Consider the following 20,968-nt stretch of genomic DNA (forward strand, 5'->3'; position numbering starts at 1 on the left):
GTTGATTCATTTTTTATATAGTCTCATATTGGACTCATGTTACATAAATTTAGCATGACTTACAACCACATGGAACCTTAGAAAACTTAAAAGTTGGGAAATTATAAATGCTTAAAAATTTTGAATGTTATTGAGACTGTAGAATATATTTTAGAAATCAAGAGGCTATATGGTTTCCTTGTGTACTTTTGTTTTCTTAGAAGATTGAAATAAATTCATAAACTGAAATAGATGTTTATTTAAAATACATTTTTGAAAAATTAATTATATTAATATATGGGCTGGGCACTGCGGCTAACGCATTTACTCCTAGCACTTTGGGAGGCTGAGGAAGGCGGATCTCTTGAGCCCGGGAATTTGATACCAGCCTGGGCAAAATGGCGAAAACCCTTTCTCTACAAAATGAGCCCAGGGAGGTCGAGGCTGCAGTGAGCAGAGATGGCGCCACTGCACTGCAGCCTCACGACAGAGTGAGACTCAGTTTTAAAAAGCAAAAAATAGATGGTAGTGAGGTTTTAAGTTACTGTTTCTCCTTTAAATATGCCAGCTATATAATTTTAAATCAGAAAACACTAAAATGAAGCCTAAATTCATAACTAGTTTTAATAACTTAGTAGATTTTATCTGAACTTATAGGCATTATAGTTAACACTGGCAAAGTTTTGAAAATTTTCACAACTGTGTTTAGAAAGGGCAAAATCATAGATTCATATTTAATTTTTAATTGCAATTGTTTATTTTGTTGGTTGTGGAAAACTTAGTAAATTAGAAAGGCAGACAATTTGAAAATACTTGGGATCCATTAAGTTGATTCTGGATTCTTAAACATTCTGGTGTTTGGTTTCTTGAACCCTTCTTGGTTTTCTTTAAATTTGCATATTTGTGAAGTAATAGGAATGATACTATGGCCAAATACTGTTTAAGGCAAATCCCGGACTTGGTATAATTTAATCTGTAACTGTTTCAATGTATGTCTTTCAAACATGCAGGAGACAATATAATATATCCTTTTTTTCTTATTTAGTAATGCTACAGCCCTTTGACTATGATCCGAATGAAAAGAGTAAACACAAGTTTATGGTACAGACAATTTTTGCTCCACCAAACACTTCAGATATGGAAGCTGTGGTAAGTACAGAAGAAGAATTTATTTTGGGGAGTGGAGTTTAAACTGTGGGTTTTGTTCAGCAGTCAGTAGAAAAACTTAATTTCTAAAAACTAAAAGTTAAATTTAGATTTTTAAAAAAGTGCCAATGTCTTCATTGTAGATAATCCTAACTTACAGAATGAAAGAATTTTTTTTTTTTTTTTTTTTTTGAGACGGAGTCTCGCTCTGTTACCCAGGCTGGAGTGCAGTGGCGCAATCTCGGCTCACTGCAAGCTCCGCCTCCCGGGTTCACGCCATTCTCCGGCCTCAGCCTCCCGAGTAGCTGGGACTACAGGCGCCCGCCACTGCGCCCGGCTAATTTTTTCTATTTTTAGTAGAGACGGGGTTTCACCATCGTCTCGATCTCCTGACCTTGTGATCCGCCCGCCTTGGCCTCCCAAAGTGCTGGGATTACAGGCGTGAGCCACCGCGCCCGGCCAAGAATTTTTAAATAGTATTTTTTTTTTTTTAGAAACAATTTAGAAATGCTGCTACTGGCCTAGTGCAGTGGCTCACACCTGTAATCCCAGCCCTTTGGGAGGCTAAGATGGGAGTATCTCAAGCCCAGGAGTTCGAGACCAGCCCAGGCGACATGAAAAGACCCTGTCTCTACAAAAAAAAAAAAAAAAAAAAAAAAAAAACCAACAAGTAAAAAAACCAACAGATGCCTGTAGTCCCAGCTACCCAGGAGGCTTGCTTGAGCCCAGGAGTGGCCACTGCACTCCAGCCTGGGAGACAGAATGAGACCAACTGGAAAAAGAGAAAAAAGAAAGAAATGCTGCTCTTAAGAAGAAAGTCCTGTGGTTGCTAGTGATATCATCGTGATTTTAATGGATGGTGATAGTAACTCTAGGATTATATATTCTGTGACATTAGCCAGTAACAATGGCAGGGTGATCAGTGAAGAGGGCACCAGTGTATTTCAGCCAAGCCAGGCAGCTACACTCATCTTTTAGCTGTCCCATGAGGTCACACTTACTTACCATGATCATACCTCCTATGTCTCATTTTTGGTTTTGTTTATTTTTTAGTGGAAAGAGGCAAAACCTGATGAATTAATGGATTCCAAATTGAGATGTGTATTTGAAATGCCTAATGAAAATGACAAATTGGTAAGTAGGAAAATGTAAAAAAAAAATTGAAGCTGTTGAGCGCTCAGTTCCTTTGATTAATTTTGCTTCTATTTTTGACCTTTGAGGTATGTGTGTTATGGCTTTTTCATGTCATAAGACTCAGTGGTTAAGTTTTAAAAAACTTGGTATACTTTTTTTTTTTTTAAAATAACATTTTGTTTATCCAAGAAGAAAGAAAGACTCACTTTTAGGTCTAGACTACATCCTGGAGAAGAATCCTTTAAGTATAGCAGATTTTTGTGGCGTAAACCACTACAGGTTCTTTTTTAGAATGAGACATGTATACATAATTTAAAAATACATATAAATTGCTTTTTGGCCATTATGTACCAGCAGTTTGGGGATAAAAAATTCACTTACATGGACAGTTTATTCCAGGTTTAGCTATTCCCAGGTATTTTGCTCACTTTTGATTTTAGTCAAATCCATCTGATTGCATTCTTTAGTAAATAATTGTTATGCTGCTTACTCATTAGTGTAGGTCAAATACAATTTGGGGGACTGAGGGATGTATGTGTTTATTTAAAAACAAACAAATAGTAGTCGGTGAATGTACAGAGTGGATTATAGTCACTTACCTTGTCCTTTTCCCTGTCTGGGTTGCAAATTTGAATCTTTCCCTATGGTAAGAGAGACTTGAAAGATAAGTTTTTCTGTGTGTGTATGTGACTTAATACATACAATAATATGGATAAATAGAATTGTTTGGCACGATTTGGTTACAATCTGACATGACTACTGCCTTAATCTGGTGGCCATTTGCTCTATTGAAAAGTAAACATGCAGATTAAATACGTGGGCTCAGTTACTGTGTTTCTCTTTCAGGATAAGCAGAAATGAAAAGGTCTCTGGCAATTAGGTGTTGACCAAATTAGTTTTTGAATTTTTAAAATACCTCTTTTAAGTGATTTTTGAGGTATTTGCCAAAAGCAAAAAAATGTGAACACGTATATTCTCTGTAAAGTGAGTGTTAGATGGTCTGTGTATGCTTCCCATTTAGAGGTTTTCTGTTTTGGCTTAGGCTGAGGGAAGCTAATAGCTTGCACAGCTCTTACTGTTGAAATCAAGAAAACAAAACAGCGTATTGTCTGGATTGACTTTTTTAAAAAAAACATTTGGATATTTTCTCACTTAGAGTTTTATGTCATTTTTTACAGTAATTCAGTCAGCATAAATCTGTCTTCTATCTGGGCTTCTGCTATGCTCTGGATAGCACACACTTTGAGATGTGTGAAAAGGATTGAGACCGCAGGTATTTGATACTGCTGATTAAGAGTAGCTCTCACTGGTTTGGAAACCAAACCATTACTGATACAGTAATGACAGTTGAACCCAGCGATTTACCCATCTTGGGTGAAAAGAGCCGTTATGCCTACCTATTGGTCTAGCCCATAGTTATCCAAGAAAGTAGTTTTGGGTCTCTTTTAGCGCTTGAGCAAATACCGAATGGAGTTCCCAGAATTGCCTGTGGTGGAACTCGAGCAGCAGTAGTTTGAACGTGGAACCTTTTCAGAGCAGGTATTACTAGTAACCTGAAAGCTGTTAAGTAACTTCAAAGTACTCTAGAGAATATCTTGAGTCTGAGCCTTGATTAGCTAGGTGCTAATGTATTTTCACTAATTGGATTATCTGGACTTGTATATTAAATTGTAGGAAATATCTGCTAAAGATAATTTTTAAGAAGATTTATTTTGAAAAACTTGAAGCACCTAGAAGAGTAGGTAGGAGGAGTATAATGCACCCCTGTGAACTTATGAGCAGCTTTAACAATGACTAGTTTGTGGTTAAGCTTATTATATATAAATCCTATTACTTCTCATCTTAGGTATTGTTTAAGGCAAATCCCAGACATGGTATACTTTAATCTGTAACTGTTTGAATGTATATCTTTCAAAGTACTTAAAAAAAAAAGATAAAAGAGTTTTAATGACAATACTGTTACTATGCCTTTAAAAATTTAGCATATCCTTAATATCAGGCTATCCAGGCAGCATTAAAACTTGTCACAGATGTCATTAAAAATTTTTTTTTTCTGCAGTTTGTTTGAATTAGATGAAAATAAAGTCCAAATAGTTGTTCTTTTTTTTTTTTGTTTTTCTTTGAGATGGAGTCTTGCTCTGTTGTTCAGGCTGGAGTGCAGTAGCACGATCCTGGCGCACTGCAACATGTGCCTCACGGATTCAAGCAGTTCTCCTGCCTTAGCCTCTAGTAGCTGGGATTACAGGTGCACGCCACCACACCTGGCTAATTTTTGTATTTTTTATAGAGACAGGCTTTTGCCAGACTGGTCTCAAAATCCTGACCTCAGGTGATCCACCTGCCTTGGCCTCCCAGAGTGTGCTGGGATTACGGGTGTGAGCCACCGCACCTGGCCGAGTCCAAATACTTCTGTTGGATGATACGTTTCTTAAATCTCTTAGTTTGTTGTTTCCTCTCTCTCTTTTTTTTTTTTTTTGCAAATTATTGAATGTTTTTAGTATTAAACTATGTTTGCCTATAGACGTTCCCACAGACTTGATTTTGCTGATTCCATCCTTGTGGTGCCATTTAGCCTTTTTCCCCTGTCCCTGGTATTTCCTATGATTGAAAGTTTGAAATGAGTGGTTCTCATCCAGGGGCAATCGATTTGCTCCTCTAGGGACCGTGTTTGGAAACATTTTTGGTTTTCATGACTGAGAGGTAGGTAAGGGTGCTACAGGTAACCTGTTTAGTGGGCAGAGGCCAGAGATGCCTTTCAACTTCCTGTGATGCACAGAACAGCCCCCACAACAAAGAATAATCTGGCTCAAAATGTCAGTAAAGTTGAGATTGAGACAGTATGGCCTAGGTCTGTTAATTCATTTAAGATTGTCTGATGGTGATACTCTGTCATTCCTGCTTCATAACACTAGTTACAATACTTGTGTAAAGAGAAGCTTGTGCTTATGTAATATTTGGTTATTAAGTGGTAGAGTTTAAAAAGGCAGAACAAAATGCCAAAGTTTATCTTTAAAGGTTTTGAAAAATGAGTTGGTTTGTAAGCATCCCACCTCGTGATGTACAGTTGATCTTCCACTTTCCATCCTTTCTTTCTTCCCTCCCTGCTTCTATATTGATAAAACTCATGAATTTAAACATATTTGAGTTTTAACTCTTGGCAGTTAATTATTATTATTGGTGCTCAAGTTGCCTGGTAAGGATACTTTTCACATTGGTTCTTGAGATTTTTTGATCCTCATAGTCTTTGGTAATTTTCTTGTCTAATGTGGCAAGATTTTTCCAGGTTCAGACCTGGAAAGAAGCTCAGGACCATTTCAGTGGGAGATGGTATTTCAGGACTACAGTCGGCCGGGGCCCTGTGACAAAATTGATTTTTAATTTTGTCAAACTCTCTATTCATTTTTTTGACCAAGATAAGAGTGGAGGCCCATTTTTCATTTGAAGGTGCTTCTTCAAATGGTAAAATTTTACTGATAAAACAGCATATAGGATGATGTGGATCCTTTTATTTCTTGGGATAATGATTGCATTTTATGGTTGGATTATGTTGGGTAATTCAAAATGTGCAAAATCCAATACTGATCCTGAGAAGAATGGGCAGGTACTTCTATGAACCGGCTGAAGTGGTGTTTCAGTATAGCAATAGATAAATATAACTTATGACGTTCATGGCTCACTGGCCTTGCCGTTATGATTTTTGATGGATGTTTTTGAATGTTTATAATTTACATTTCAAGTTTTACACATAAAATGAGACTTACAGATTGTAATATATCACCATTTCAAATTTATGTTATTGGAACTTGCAAAAATTGTGTCTATACTATCTAGGCTGGAAGTGGCCTTAATTGATTAATGTGTATGTTAAAGAGAGACTAAAACACAACCGTGTTTTTATAAGGCAGTATTTCCCAGTGTATTAGGTTGGAAGCGTTCTGTAGTCAAATGAGCTTGGAAAAATACTGTAAATGTCTCCAAGAGGAATCACATGTGTATCTGCCTGTTAAAGGCTCTGAGAAAACTTAATGGTAAAGAAATATATTTAATCCAGTATTTTTTTTTTTTATTTAGAATAACCTAATTAGGAAATACCGATGTTCTGAAAAAATATACTTTGGGAAATACTGTTCCTGCCTAAACTCACTCTTGTAATATTAACTAACCTGCAGATTGTACAAGAAATGTTACATACTGAGAAATGTGTTTAAACTCAGTGCAACCTGGCACAGACCGAGTTCCATCTGGGTTGTTAATTGATTGTGTGACTTTCAAGTTATCAATTTAATGTCGCATCTCATCTTTAATAGAAAATATGAAATCTTAAGGTACCAAATCTGAAGTCTTATGATAGCACAAAATATATAAGAAGTTTTTGTTTCTAACAATTAAGGATAAAACCTTTTATATCTGTCTAAAGGTAAATAACAGAACACCTCTTTCTTAATATTTTATTCATGTGGTAATAAGACCCTATTGATAATTGTATCCTGCTCTTTCTAGGTCAATATTCTTTATAGGTGAAGTTGATAAAACTGGTTAAAAAAAATATTTTTGACATGTTAGTTTCTTTCTAGTATCTGTAGATAAAATTAGTAGTTAATATTCGTTTTCTTTGTTTAGCATGAAATTTGGCTCTTTGGAAATTAGGACATTATTGGATAGTGTGATACACAGTTTGTTAATTTACTTCAGATGAATTGGTAAAATGCTATATGACGCTGAATCCTGACTTACACAATTGCTGAAATATGACACTCCCTTATTCAAAGAAAATACATTTCTAAATGTGCAAGATGAACAAAAATGTTTTGAAAACTTGGTGATGTATTTTTTAAAAGTATAGAGTGGAAAATATACTTTTTATCTTACAGTTATGATTGTGATACAGATAATTCTTTGAGATCTTTCGATCTTTTATTCTTTTAGTTTATTAGTATGTTGTAAAAAGTGTGTTAACTTAGGCAAAATCAGTTTAATTTTTAACTGCATTGCTGGTAACAGCTTAGGATTTAACATAGAACTCTGGATGGCATTTGTATTTTTTGTTCAGCTTTATTTAGTGTTTAGAGCAGTGGAGAAGTTCATAGGGGTTCTTTACACCTTTATTTTTTGTTTCAATATATGCATACATTATTAAATGATCACCACAATCAAGCTGATTAACATATCACCTCAGATAAGCACCATTTTTATGGGTCACATTTACTTTAAAGAGTCGATCAAAATTTCATTTTTGGTAGTCAACTTAGAAAAATTTGGTTAGTGTTGAAAACAGATTCTGCAATAGCTATCACAATTGTTGATGCACTCTCCTCAGATATTGTAGAGGTAACAAGTCTTGAACTTCATGATTTTTTTTTAGTGTGTCTTAACCCCACTTCCTCACTTCCCCAGCCCCTCTTCCTGTATCCTTGTGCAGAAAGAAGTACACTGGTATTTAAGTACTGTATTAGTCTGTTCTCACATTGCTGTAAAGAAATACCTGAGACTGGGTAATTTATAAAGAAAAGAGGTTTAATTGGCTCACAGTTCTGCAGGCGTACAGGCAACATGACGGCTTCTGTATCTGAGGAGGCCTCAGGAAACCTCCAGTCATGGTGGAGAGCAAGGGGGAGCAGATGCCTCACATGGTAGGAACAGGAGCAAAGAGAGCGAAGGGGCGGTGCTACACTCTTTTTAACAACCAGATCTCATGAGAGCTCTATCATGAGAACAGTACCACGAGGATGGTGCTAAACCATTCATGAAGGACCTACCCCCATGATCCAGTCACTTCCCACCAGGCCCCACCTCCAACACTGGAGATTACAATTTGACATGAGATTTGCCAGGGACACAGATCCAAACCATATCAAGTGTGTTGTATACATATACCCCACTTGTTTGAGGATTTTGATCTTTTTACGGATGCTGTTCATTCTTGGGTGTTTACATGTTTGGAATGCAGTGAAAAAGTATGATGTTATTTTGTTGATTTCCTTAGACTTTTTAGGACCTTGATACTGAATATGTAAGTAAGGAAAGATTGAAGTTTTGTGTTCATCTTATAGGGTAAAAAAATGGAGCCAACTTTAGAATCACAGTGACTGAGTTCATATTTTTATTTTTATAGTTTAAATAAATCATTTATTTGTGACAAAACAATTCTCATTTATTTGAACCATCACTAAAGTGTGGGCTACTTTTTGGGAAATAGCTCTCTGATTTGGATCATAGATAAGGTGCCCCAGGAAACTTAGGAAACCTTTTATTTTAGAACAAAAGGACTCTTAGTATTTTTTTCCTGGATAATAAACATAAGCAAATACCATCCTTAAGCACACTGAGCTGTGTCGTTACCCTAGTCCTCGCGATCAGCAGGTGTGTGCCAATACATTTCATTTTGTTAATGGCCCCTAGTGTCTTCAGTTGAGTTATTGTCAGTGCTAGTACTGAAAGCCATTCAGTATGTTCCGTGTATTGTTGACAGCTGGAGGCACATGATACGAAAGTGCTGACTATTGTACAAAATAGGGTTCTTTGAATTATTAGCTCTGTTCGGATTGTCAGCTCTGTATTATGAAATACGTAATGTCCAATTAGTGGTAGTGGTTATTTTTTAAGGATCAGATGTGGTTTTATTATTTTTGAAGTTTTATGACCTATTCAGTTCTTTGTGTTCACTTCTAAAAAATTTTCGAGGCCTTAACACTGACATTTTCTGAATTTCTTAAATGTATTGCATTTCATTTATGTCCTCCATCTGACATTTGAAGGTGATGTGTTTTCTAGAAAAAAATACTGGTTTGTTTTAATGAAGACTGAGGGGCTGTAAAGAACAGGGATGTCAGGGGTCTTATTATAAAGACATTTTATGGTTGAATATACATTATTTTCTGTTGAGACAGAGAACAAATGGGATATCAGTAAGTATAATTAAGGAATCCCTTTCCTGCTTGTTTGTATAATACAGTATTGCTTTTATCTATTAAAGGAATTTGAAAAGAAAGGAAGAGAACTATGGAGTTAATGGTTATGTGAGTCTTTAAGTGTGTTTATTGGCCTGGGATGTGTGTGAGGGCGTGAGTGTATTAGGGGATAGACTTTTAAGTACAAGAGAGGTTTATAAAATTGTTCAGATTGAGTGTTATCAAAGGTAAGAAGACATGAAGGTGCTTGTTTTTCAGATTATTGACAATTATTAATTAGTAAAAAACATTAAAAGCCACAAAGAATTAGATGGTATTCATTTTAAAACAATGTAAGGCTGGTATAAATTTTAATGAAGTATGTACATTTATTAGGTGCACATAATGCCATTAGATTATAACTAATTTTGTTTGGGAAATATAAAAAGGGAGTTCAGAAACTACTTTTGCTTTAACGTAGCTATTACTTATTAGTATCGTTTCTTATGCATTAATGCATTTTTATGAAGTGTTAATGTTTTAGAGCCTAATGGTTTCTGTGTCAGTCATTCCCAATATCATGCAGAAGAAATCAGAGTTCGGTGAGAATCTGAGAATATGTTTCCCATGCCATCTCAGGGTATAACTCCACCAGGGAATGCTCCGACTGTCACTTCAATGAGCAGCATCAACAACACAGTTGCAACACCCGCCAGTTATCACACGAAGGATGACCCCAGGGAACTCAGTGTGTTGAAACAGGAGAAACAGAAGGTTTGTTATAGGGAGCTAACAGACTTAGGAGTCTACTAGTGTTAATGATTAAGTTAAAAATGTAGATATCTAGCAGATAAGTGGTATTGTGCGTGTGTTATATGAAGTAGATAGAATTGAACTATGCCTAAAATTACAGTAAAACCACAAAGCACCTAAAAATCTTGCACACAAACTACTCTGTTCTAAAAAACTTCTGAACTTACTAAAATCTCAGTAGTGAGCAGGACAGTGTAAGTGTGAACTTTACGAAGTTAGTGTAATTTTTTTCTTTGAGATTTGGGGGGCATACTCTTTTTTTTTTTTTTTTTTTGAGACAGGGTCTGTCTCTGTCACCCAGGCTGAATTCTCCCACCTTAGCCTCCTCAGTAGCTGAGACTACAGGCATGTGCCACCATGCCTGGCTAATAATTTTTCTGTTTTTTTGGTGGAGGTGGGGTTTCACCATGTTGGCCAGGCTGGTCTCAAACTCCTGACCTCAGGTGATCTGCCTGCCTTGGCCTCCCAAAGTCCTGGGATTACAGGTGTGAGCCACCACACGTGGTCAACCCCACAGTTTTAGCAGATTGTTTATACTTTGATTTGGTTTTGCATATGATATGCATTACTAAGGCTTTAAAAAATTACTGTTTAAATGTTTAATACTTTTTTGTTTTTGTGATTGGGAATTTACTTCTGGGAATCATGATCCTAGAGAAACAGTAAATTGTTGTTTAGGGTGGGAAGAAAATTTCAGATAACCTTGTTACTTAAATACCGTCTCTAATTCATAGGTTAAACCCTTAATTCTGCCACTCACGGTTTATGACAGTACTCTTGACTTTAGCCTCTTAACTCCTTTTATGTGCGTCTTTATCCATCACTCATGTTAGTTGTAAGACTGTAGCCCCACGTTTATGTCCTTTTTCTCCTTTGTTCTTCCCAAGGCTTCTTTGCAAACTTGTTCTTATATTTCCAATTCCTAGTTCCCTCTTTTTCTAATTAAACCCCAGTAGAAATACTTGGAATATTAGAACTGAAATTCTGATGGTCGTTAGAAAAGAATAAAGAAGTACAGTCATGCATCTCTTAAGGATGGGAATATATATTGAGAAATGCGTTGTTAGGTGATTTGTTGTATGAACATCATAGAGTGTGCTTAAAAAAACCTATATATGGTATTGCCTGTTGTTCCTAGGCTACAGACTTGTGTAGCCTGTGGCTGTGCTACAGTGGTAAGTATTTGTGTATCTATAGCAAGCTCTTTCAACCTGCAGCCTGCTACCCACATGTGGCCCAGGATGGCTTTGAATCCGGCCCATCGCAAATTCATAAATTTTCTTAAAACACTATGAGATTTTTTTTTGGTGATTTTTTTTTTTTTAATAGCTCATTAGCTATTGTTAGTGTTAGTGTATTTTATGTGTGGCCCAAGACAATTTTTCTTCCAGTGAGGCCCAGGGAAACCGGAAGATCGGACACCTGTGACTCTACACAGAAAAGGTGCAGCAAAAATATGGCATAAGAGATAAAAAACATTGTACACCTGTGTACCAGCATACCTGTGTACTGTGAGTGGATTGTGCAGAACTGGGTCTGCAGTTTCGGGTGGGTCAGTGAATGAGTGGTGAGTGAATGGGAAGGCCTAGGAGGTTACTATACACTGTAGACTTTATAAACACTGCACACTTAGGCTACATTTATTAAAATTTTTTTCTTTAATAGTCTTAGCTTTGTGTAACTATTTTCATAAACTCTAAAGTTAAAAATTTTGACATAACCTAAAGCACAAGCACAGTGTATAGATACATAAAAATATCTTTTTTATGTCCTTAATCTATAGGCTTTTTAAAATTTTTTAAATAAGATTTTTTAAAAAACTTTTTTTGTGAAGACTAAGACATGGCACACACATCAGCCTAGGCCTACACAGGGGCGGAATCATCAGTATCACTGCCTTCCATCTCCACATCCTGTCTCACTGGAATGTCTTCAGGGACAGTGACACGCATAGAGGTGTTATCATCAGTGATAACAGCGCCTTCTGGAATACCTCCTGAAGGACCTGCCGGAGTCTGACTTAGAGTTAACTTTTTGTTTTCATAAGTAGAAGGAGTACATTCTAAAATACATGATAAAAAGCATAGCACAGTAAATACATAAACCTGTAACATAGTCATTTATTACCAAGTATTCTGTATTGTACATAAATCATATGTGTGATACTTTTATATGACTGGAGTACAGTATGTATATTTACACCAGCATCACCACAAACATGTGAATAATGTGTTGTAAGACCTCACTAGATAATAGGAATTTTTCAGTGCCATTATAATTGTATGGGAACACTATCGTATGTACAGATCATTGTTGACCAAAACATCATTATACAGTGCGTGACTGGAGAACTCATAGATGGAGGATTACTACAGATAGGCTAAATAGTGAAAAATGGACAAGGTTGGTTTATTGTTTTATTTTAGTTGATACACACCTTGACTTTCCAGCTTATTCTAAATTGCAGTGTTAAATGTAAGGGACTATGCATCAATTTACTAAGAGTCACAGCATGTTGAATCCCTCTAGTTTGCTTGTTTCATGGTTCTCAGAAGAACCAGTCTTCTCTTTCTGGACCAGTTTGAAGCAACTCTAAAGAAACAAGCTGTTTTATTGGAGCCAAACCTCACTATTAGAGGTCCTGAATGGAAGCATATACTTAAAGTTACACCTGCTTAATTTCTTCCATCAGGCTGTTCAGATTGTCACTCCACGCATGACTCAAACCCCACCCTTCCATCACACTTTCCCCATTTTTAACTCCCAACTAAGATTAATATGCTATATTACATATACATATGTAGCATATGTATATGTAAATAAAATAGATTTTCTTGCACCTATTATGTATGTTGACTGGTTTGTAAGGGGCCTAGCTAGTATGTGATATAACTTATTGGGCACACTTTTGAAGTGTGTTTCAGCTTCACTATATTCTTTGCATTCTAGTCTCTTTATGCTCCACAAATTGGTTATCATTTATTCTTTTTGTTATAAAAGTAGTATAACTTTTTTTTTTTTTTTCTTGAGACGGAGTCTTGCTCTGTTGCCCAGGCTGGAGTGCAGTGGCGCAATCTCGGCTCATTGCAAGCTCCGCCTCTGGGATTCACGCCATTCTGCTGCCTCAGCCTCCCGAGTAGCTGGAACTACAGGCGCCCATCACCACGCCCGGCTGATTTTTTTGTATTTTTATAGAGACAGGGTTTCACCATGTTAGCCAGGATGGTCTCGATCTCCTGACCCCATGATCCGCCCTCCTTGGCCTTCCAAAGTGCTGAGATTACAGACGTAAGCCACCGCGCGTGGCCAAGTATAACATTTTTAAGAGAACATTTTAAGAAAAATCTAATTGTATTTGCTTAAATTCTAACCTAATTACAAGTCTAATTCTATTAGAATTAGAAACATCTAAATCTAATTCCAATCTAGTTATCTTTTTATGGAATATCTTCTTATGGATGTGTTATTTAAAATTGGAAAGAATGGAAAGCTGCCCATCAAATGCTTAACAAAAGTAAAATGTTTAATTTTGGCAAGGCATAGAATAGAATATTTAATGATACGTCATTTAAAATGATTATTAAAAATGCATATAAATGAATAAGCAAATATGTATGCCCAATTTTATAAAATGTGTGTGGAAAAATAGTAATGTAAATAATAGTTTTGTTGATTTCATGAGATTATGGGAAATGAGTTTTTCCCTTCCCCCCATAATTTAAAATTTTATGCAATGTAAAGAATTTAAAAACAAAAATCTAGTTGTCAAGAGCTTGATGATCTTTGTTTTAGTTTTTTTTCTCTTTGGTGTTGACCCCATGTATGTCTTTTTATCCCCCTTTTGGAGACAGAGTCTCACTCTCACCTGGGCTGGAGTGCAGTGGCAGGATCTCGTCTCATTGCAGCCTCCACCTCCTAGGCTCAAGCCACCTCAGCCTCATGAGTAGCTTAGATTAGAGTTGCACACTACCACGCCTGGCTAATTTTTAGAATTGTTTTTTGTAGAGACAGGGTCTCCCTCTGTTGCTCAGGCTGTTCTTGAATTCCTGGGCTCAAGCAGGCCACCTATCTCGGCTTCCCAAAGTTTTGGGATTACAGGCATGAGACATGGTACCCTGCTTCATCCTCTTAAGTTTTTCGTCAGTTTTCTGGTATGGGTATGATACTTTTTCCCAATTCTTAACTGAAACCTAGAAGTTCTTCTGTTGCCATATTGGTGGCCATTGCCACCTCCTTTATAAAGGAAGTCAGTGTGCCAACTTCATTATCAGAAGTTGGATTTGTGTTAGGATAGAATTTGACCAGACTGAAAATCATTTTGAAATGAGTTCTAACTACTATTAAGGAAAATAATAGGAAAATGTATTGGCAGGGTAAGATATATCTGAAGCAGTGTTTTAATAGTAGAGGTGGCTATTATTAGATTGGGGTGGAAGAGATTGGGGTGAAGAACAAAAAAGCTGGCAAGAGAAAAACTCAGAGAAAGAATTGAAGTATGCTTCTTTAAACCTTTCTTAACTGGGAAGCTTGAAGAAAAATGGAAGAATCTGCCGACCTGTCAAATACATACTGTTGTTGATTAGAACCTCATTATAAATTTTCATTTTTAAATAGATTTTACATGGATTTAGGCATAGTAATCAAATCACATCCCCTTCATAAGAAGAACAAGTTTTGCCCTTTGAGCAAACAATCTGTTTATACTTAATATAAATTTGGCAGCTGGGATGGTGTGGTAGGTGTGCAGCCTCTGATAAATCTTATAAAATGAGTATTGTGGAATGCCATAAAGTTGATTTTGTAAATGTCTTTGTTAGCAGTTTATAGCTGAAAAAGCAGATTTTATCTAAAATTATTTTAAAGCAAGTAAAAATTTAATTAAAATGAAAAAACTTGTTACTCTAATACTGCTACTATGTGTGGTGACATAAATGCTGTTAGAGTGAAGGATGTTGGGGTACTTTAGACCACAGGCTGAAGAATATGTAGATGCTGTCATAGATATTTATCTCCAGGCCTTCAACACTAACTTCAAATGGTTCAGTGTTGGTTAGGATTAAGATTTTGGGGCTCATAGTCTTCAGAGCATGCTAATTTTTACTGTGATGTTGAATCACGTGGATTAAAGCAAACAGCATTACTAAGATGATAATAGAAGTTAGCTTTTTTGGCATGTTTTTTCTTAGGTAGTTTCTAATTTTATTGGAATGATTGCAATAATATCCCCCTACGCCCCAGAACCTTATTTGAATTGCAGAACCAGAGCATGGAAAATGACCTTCGTATTTGGATTTTGTTGATGTCAGTCATTCAGCATACTTGGATTGAATAACTACTCTTGATCAAAGTGCTGGTTTTAGGGGTAAATACAAAGAGAGATGGCTCTTGCTTTCCCAGCCTTTGAAGTGTTATAGGAAAGAACTTGAACAATAATTATTAAGATACATAATAAAGTGCTATGGTAGACGTACATGCCAGCGGTTATGGGAATAGAGGGAGTGGGCTCGTTATTTAGACTAATCTGACTGCTGACATGTACTGATTTAGGCCTTTTAAAGAGTTTTTCATAAACAAAGATGTAGAATTTATGTTTTTGTTTGTTTAAAACCTGTAAGAAGATTTGGTAAAAAAAAATCTCAATATCTTTGTAATACAGAATGACATGGAACCTAGCAAAACCGTTCCACTGAATGCATCTAAACAAGATGGACCTATGCCAAAACCACACAGTGTTTCACTTAATGATACTGAAACAAGGAAACTAATGGAAGAGTGTAAAAGACTTCAGGGAGAAATGATGAAGCTGTCAGAAGAAAATCGACACCTGAGAGTAAGTTCTGTTGGTTGAAAATAAGTTGATTTAAATGAAGGTATAGGACATGTGAGTGTTATTAGGCCATTTTAGCAATTAGTTTTTAAATTTATCCTTGGTCAGTTCTTTCTTGTTTTCCCCAATTTGATTATGTCCTGACCTTTGCTCCCCACCCTACTCCTCTCTTAAAAGTCTTCCTGTGGTTTCTCATTGCCACAAGTTCCTTACCTTAGCACACATTCTAATCATTTGTGATCTGGCCTGCAGCATTGCCAGCTTCAGCTCTTGTTTCTCCTGTCCTTCCCATTTTGTGCCCCAGTCACACTGAACTAGGATTGTGTTGTCCCACATCATAGCCATTAGTCACCTAGGACTGTTGAGCGCTTGAAATGGGATTTGTTCAAATTGAGCTGTGCTGTTGAGTGTAAAATACTGATGTTGAAGAGTTAGTACAGAAAAAGGTAAATTTTTCTTTTTTTAATGGTTACATACTGAAATAGTAGTTTGGGTATATTGGGTTGAATTGAATATATTATTAAAATGAATTTTACACATTTCTTTTTACTTTTTAAATGTACTATTGGAAAATTTAACGTTACATACGGGGTCACATTTGAAGCTCACATATTGGCGTGGGGCAGCGTTGGGCTGGAGTATGCTGGAGAAGCATCTGTTTATCACCCCTCTTTCGCTTTAGTATCAGCTCTTCACTGTGACTGGAAAGGCTCAGAACCCTGTCCCTCCCGACACAGCACATACACATATTAATGTCTTGCTACTATATTCTTGTTGATTTTTCAGTATAGCATTTGCTGGGACCCTCTCCAAAAGAAAAAAAAACCGATTTGTCCTGTCTGCTTTGTGCCACCACTATGCCGATTGCGTTCTACTGCTCTTACTTGTTAGAGGCCTTTCTCCCTCTAGTGGGCAGTAATTTCCTTGGGGACAGGGGCAGTGTTTGATTTCTCTCTGCATTCACCGTACATGCGTGTAGTAGTCATATATTTGATTGAATAAATGGATGGTGAAGGAGGACCGATTTGAATATGTGTGAAATTTATGAATAATACTTGTCTTTGACAAGTAATTGTTTCAAGACCTGAATTCCTATATGTTGCTCTTTAGGCTTTGTCTGAAGCTCTTTGCAGCAACGTAGATGATACAAAAATATATGTAACTAAAATAAGCTAAATGATGGGAGTTATTTGATTATTCCTTTTGTTAGGTGTATATAGGAACTGCACTCTGAACACTGTATCTTAAGTCGATCTGTGAACTCCTTTGCTGAAATGCTTTTTAAAGTGAATTTTTGTGTCTCTTCATGTTTGATACTTCATAGTACCCCCTTGAGGGGTACCCCTCTGCTTCCAAGTGCTTGTCTGGATAGCGGGAAGAATATCTTTATTTCACACCTACACACCATGGATCTTTTAAAGGATTTTGTTGGTTACTTTTACTTGATCTGCCATGACTTCCATAGTTCTGTTCTTTGATAAAGATGTGCTCCTCAGGGTGCTCAATAGATTTCTTTCAAAAGCCACTGTTTACCTCTGGCATGGAGGGGAGAGTGTAAACAGTAGGAGTGACAGGTGGGGCAGGTCTGGAAAATAGGAAGAATGAACCAGGGAAGTGAGAGAGACTTTATTCCTGGTTTCTGCTCTTTGTATGCTAATGTTCTGTATGAGATTTTATTTGAGAGATGATTCTGCTGTTGGAAAAGTAAAACAAAAAAGCTGTGCTGGGCACGGTGGCTCACACCTGTAATCCCAGCACTTTGGGAGGCCGAGGTGTGTGGATCACCTGAGGTCAGGAGTTCGAAACCAGCCTGGCCAACGTGGTGAAACCCCTGTCTCTATTAAAAATACAAAAATTATCTGGGTGTGGTGGCGGGTGCCTGCAATCCCAGCTACTTGGGAGGCTGAGGCAGGAGAATCACTTGAACCTGGGAGGCAGAGGTTGCAGTGAGCGAGATCACACTGTTGCACTCCAGCCTGGGCAATAAGAGCAAATCTCAAAAAAACAAAAAAAATAAAACAAAAACCTTGGAGACCCACTGGCTTACAGAATTTCAGACCCTTTAGCATTTTATACACAGGCCCATCATAATTTTTTGCCATGTTAACTTTCTTGCTCCTGTCTGTTCACTATCCGTTTTAATTCCCCTAGCCCTATGGTTCTTAATTCACACTGCATGTGAATCACCTAGTGAGCTTTAAAAAGTTACAGTTTACCAGGCCTTCCCAAGACCTAATGAATCAGAATCACAGGAGTATCAAACGTTCTGTAGATGTTTGTGATGTGTAGCTGAAACCGAGAATTACTACTGTTTTTATATAGAACTAATTAGCATGAGACCAAAAAAACCCAACTCCAGAAAATCCAGTAATGCAAATAAAACTGTGCCATTAGGTGTACTCTTTTAGTTAGTGTTTATTTATAAGCACAATAAAACAATCATGGGAGGTAACAGACACAGATAAAGACAACTGCATAGTTAACAGGTAGTAGTATTTTTCCCAAGGTTCACATTGCACACAGTGTCGTAACAACCTCCTGCCTGGAGTGACTTCTGCTTTCTTCTGAGAAACCTTGTCCTCTAAGGACATAGTGCTGTGTGAAGCCATATCAGCAAGGATGAAGCAGCCCACTCTTGACTGGAGGATCTGTCGTTTTGACACAGAGAAGCACCCTCAGTTTCCATTCCAGGTGCAGAGCTTCAGATAAGGGTTTCCTACATACATTTCTCATCTAAATTTGTAGTTCCTGAAGAAACAGTATTCTTTCTCTGCTTTGCAGTCCAGACCTGGTGCTATCCCTTTACACACAGCCCTCTGCTTTGCTTTGAGCTTGTGAAAACACTGTTACTTAAATTTCACGCTAAACCGTTTCCTTCCCCCAAAATTCTGTGATAACCGTATCTCTGTTTCTGGCAGGAATACCCTCGTGTGCCTCTGCTGTTTCGGTTCCTTAGTTGCAGTGGGTCAGTCAACCCAACTGGCAGACTACGGGTCTGGTAGTTTTTGACTGGGCTAGGACAGATGTAACTGATTTTAAATACCATGGGCCGCCTTGGAAGTACTCTTCTTTAATTATGTTTTTAGTGGGATTAAAATAAAAGGTAAATATAGCCATATCTGACTTTTATTTTTTAGGAATACATTTCTCAGCTCCAGTTTTAAAAAATCAGTGTTATTGAGGTATAATTTATATCCCATGGAGACACCCACTGTGAGTGTACAATTCACTGAAATACAGAACTTTATAACTGTCACTGTAGTTCAGTTTTAGAATGTCCATCACCCCCGGAAAGTTTCCTTATGTGGTTAGCAGTTAATCCCTGTTTCTGTCCCCAGCCATAGGCAACCACTAATCTACTTTCCGTCCCTATAGATTTTTAGCTCCAGTAGTCTCATTAGTATGCTTGTTTTTAAAAACCTCTTTTGTGTGTTTGTTTTTTTCCTAGGATGAAGGTTTAAGGCTCAGAAAGGTAGCACATTCGGATAAACCTGGATCAACCTCAGCTGCATCCTTCAGAGATAATGTCACCAGTCCTCTTCCTTCACTTCTTGTTGTAATTGCAGCCATTTTCATTGGATTCTTTCTAGGGAAATTCATCTTGTAGAGTGAAGCATGCAGAGTGCTATTTCTTTTTTTTTTTCTCTTGACCAGAAAAAGATTTGTTTACCTACCATTTCACTGGTAGTACGGCCCGCGGTGACCATTTTTTTGTGTGTACAGCGTCATATAGGCTTTGCCTTTAATGATCTCTCACGGTTAGAAAACCCAATAAAACAAACTGTTCGGCTCCTGGACAAATTGTATAGTACCAGATCATCACTAGCAGATGTCAGTTGCACATTCAGTCCTTTATGAAATTCATAAATAAAGAATTGTTCTTTCTTTGTGGTTTTAATAAGAGTTCAAGAATTGTTCAGAGTCTTGTAAATGTTATTTTAATAATCCCTTTAAATTTTATCTGTTGCTGTTACCTCTTGAAATATGATTTATTTAGATTGCTAATCCCACTCATTCAGGAAATGCCAAGAGGTATTCCTTGGGGAAATGGTGCCTCTTACAGTGTAAATTTTTCCTCCTTTACCTTTGCTAATATCATGGCAGAATTTTTCTTATCCCTTGTGAGGCAGTTGTTGACTGAGTTTTTCATCCTTACAATCCTGTCCCATGGTATTTAACATAAAAAAAATAAAACTGTTAACAGATTCTTGCTCGCTAGCTTGTCTGTGTCTGTCGTGTTATTGGAGGGGAGTCCACTCCACTATGTATGGTCACTTGAAATTATGATGCACAGGTTTGTCTTGCATTGAAACCCTCTCGGATATTACAGTGTTTTTAATTGAAAGTCCTAATTCTGTTCAGGAAAGGAGCTGATTAAATTTTGAGGCACTGCTGGTATTTTGGGAGGTTATAACCAGTTTGTTTTCAAGATAACGGAAAATAAGGTCCATGAGAATAGAAGTTACGTGATTTCAGTGAGTTGACGTGTACAGCATGGCTGTGCTCCATCTGATTTTTACCCCATTCTTAAGTTCTGAGAGTATGTTCTCAAGGAAGATTTAACTCTCCTTGGTTTTAAAGTACTTTTTAACCAGCCTAGTAAGTCTTACTACTTTTCATAATATTTCATAATAGTTAAAAGTAGGTGTTTTTTCCTGCCCAATTTGGCACTCAAAATAATGTTCATTATGGAAGTTTGGTAATACTGAGCAAGCCTGTGGAATTTTCTTTATGAAAAATGATTTTGTCCTTTGCAAATGTTAAACCATGTGAAACACATTTTCAGTATAAGTATGTGTTACAGGGTCTGATATTTCCTGCAGTTAGGTTTGTCCTGTGTCTTCATTTATTCTTACTAGGATAGAAAATGTTGGAATCAGAAAATAGATCCAGTTTTTAGCTACATACGATCTAGTACAAGTGATTTTTTATTCTTAAACATAGGTGTTATTTTTTTAAAAGATGCGCTCTACCTGAAAAGGAAATTGGATTTTAGAACTGGATGTGGTGAAGTATTTTAGGCCCAGATCTGTGTACACATTTTATAGAAGAGTGAAGTATTCTGAAGTATTTTGGTTGCCTTTTCATTTCAACTGTGTTTTGAATTTGTCAGATGATACATACATTGTGTTATTGTGTGCTGTGGTATCTTTTATAAAACCTCTTGCTTGTGTGCAAGTTG

General features: G+C 36.9%; 1 protein-coding gene across 2 annotated transcripts in view; it reads left to right on the forward strand.

Moving 5' to 3' along the window:
- The window catches only part of LOC105478895 (VAMP associated protein A), a 40,740-nt gene extending 20,736 nt beyond the window's left edge, over nucleotides 1–20,004 (forward strand). The window contains exons 3-7 of one of the 2 annotated variants that reach the window (XM_011736618.3): nucleotides 1,025–1,128; nucleotides 2,179–2,259; nucleotides 9,786–9,920; nucleotides 15,616–15,789; nucleotides 19,235–20,004. In XM_011736618.3, coding sequence (XP_011734920.1) covers nucleotides 1,025–1,128; nucleotides 2,179–2,259; nucleotides 9,786–9,920; nucleotides 15,616–15,789; nucleotides 19,235–19,393 — 653 coding nt within the window. In that variant the 3' untranslated portion in view covers nucleotides 19,394–20,004. The remainder of the gene's footprint in view (nucleotides 1–1,024; nucleotides 1,129–2,178; nucleotides 2,260–9,785; nucleotides 9,921–15,615; nucleotides 15,790–19,234) is intronic. The other variant, XM_011736619.3, reaches the window with a different exon arrangement.
- Nucleotides 20,005–20,968: the final 964 nt, after the last annotated feature.

Source organism: Macaca nemestrina, chromosome 19 (genome assembly GCF_043159975.1).
Source record: "Macaca nemestrina isolate mMacNem1 chromosome 19, mMacNem.hap1, whole genome shotgun sequence".
Classification (NCBI taxonomy): domain Eukaryota; kingdom Metazoa; phylum Chordata; class Mammalia; order Primates; family Cercopithecidae; genus Macaca; species Macaca nemestrina.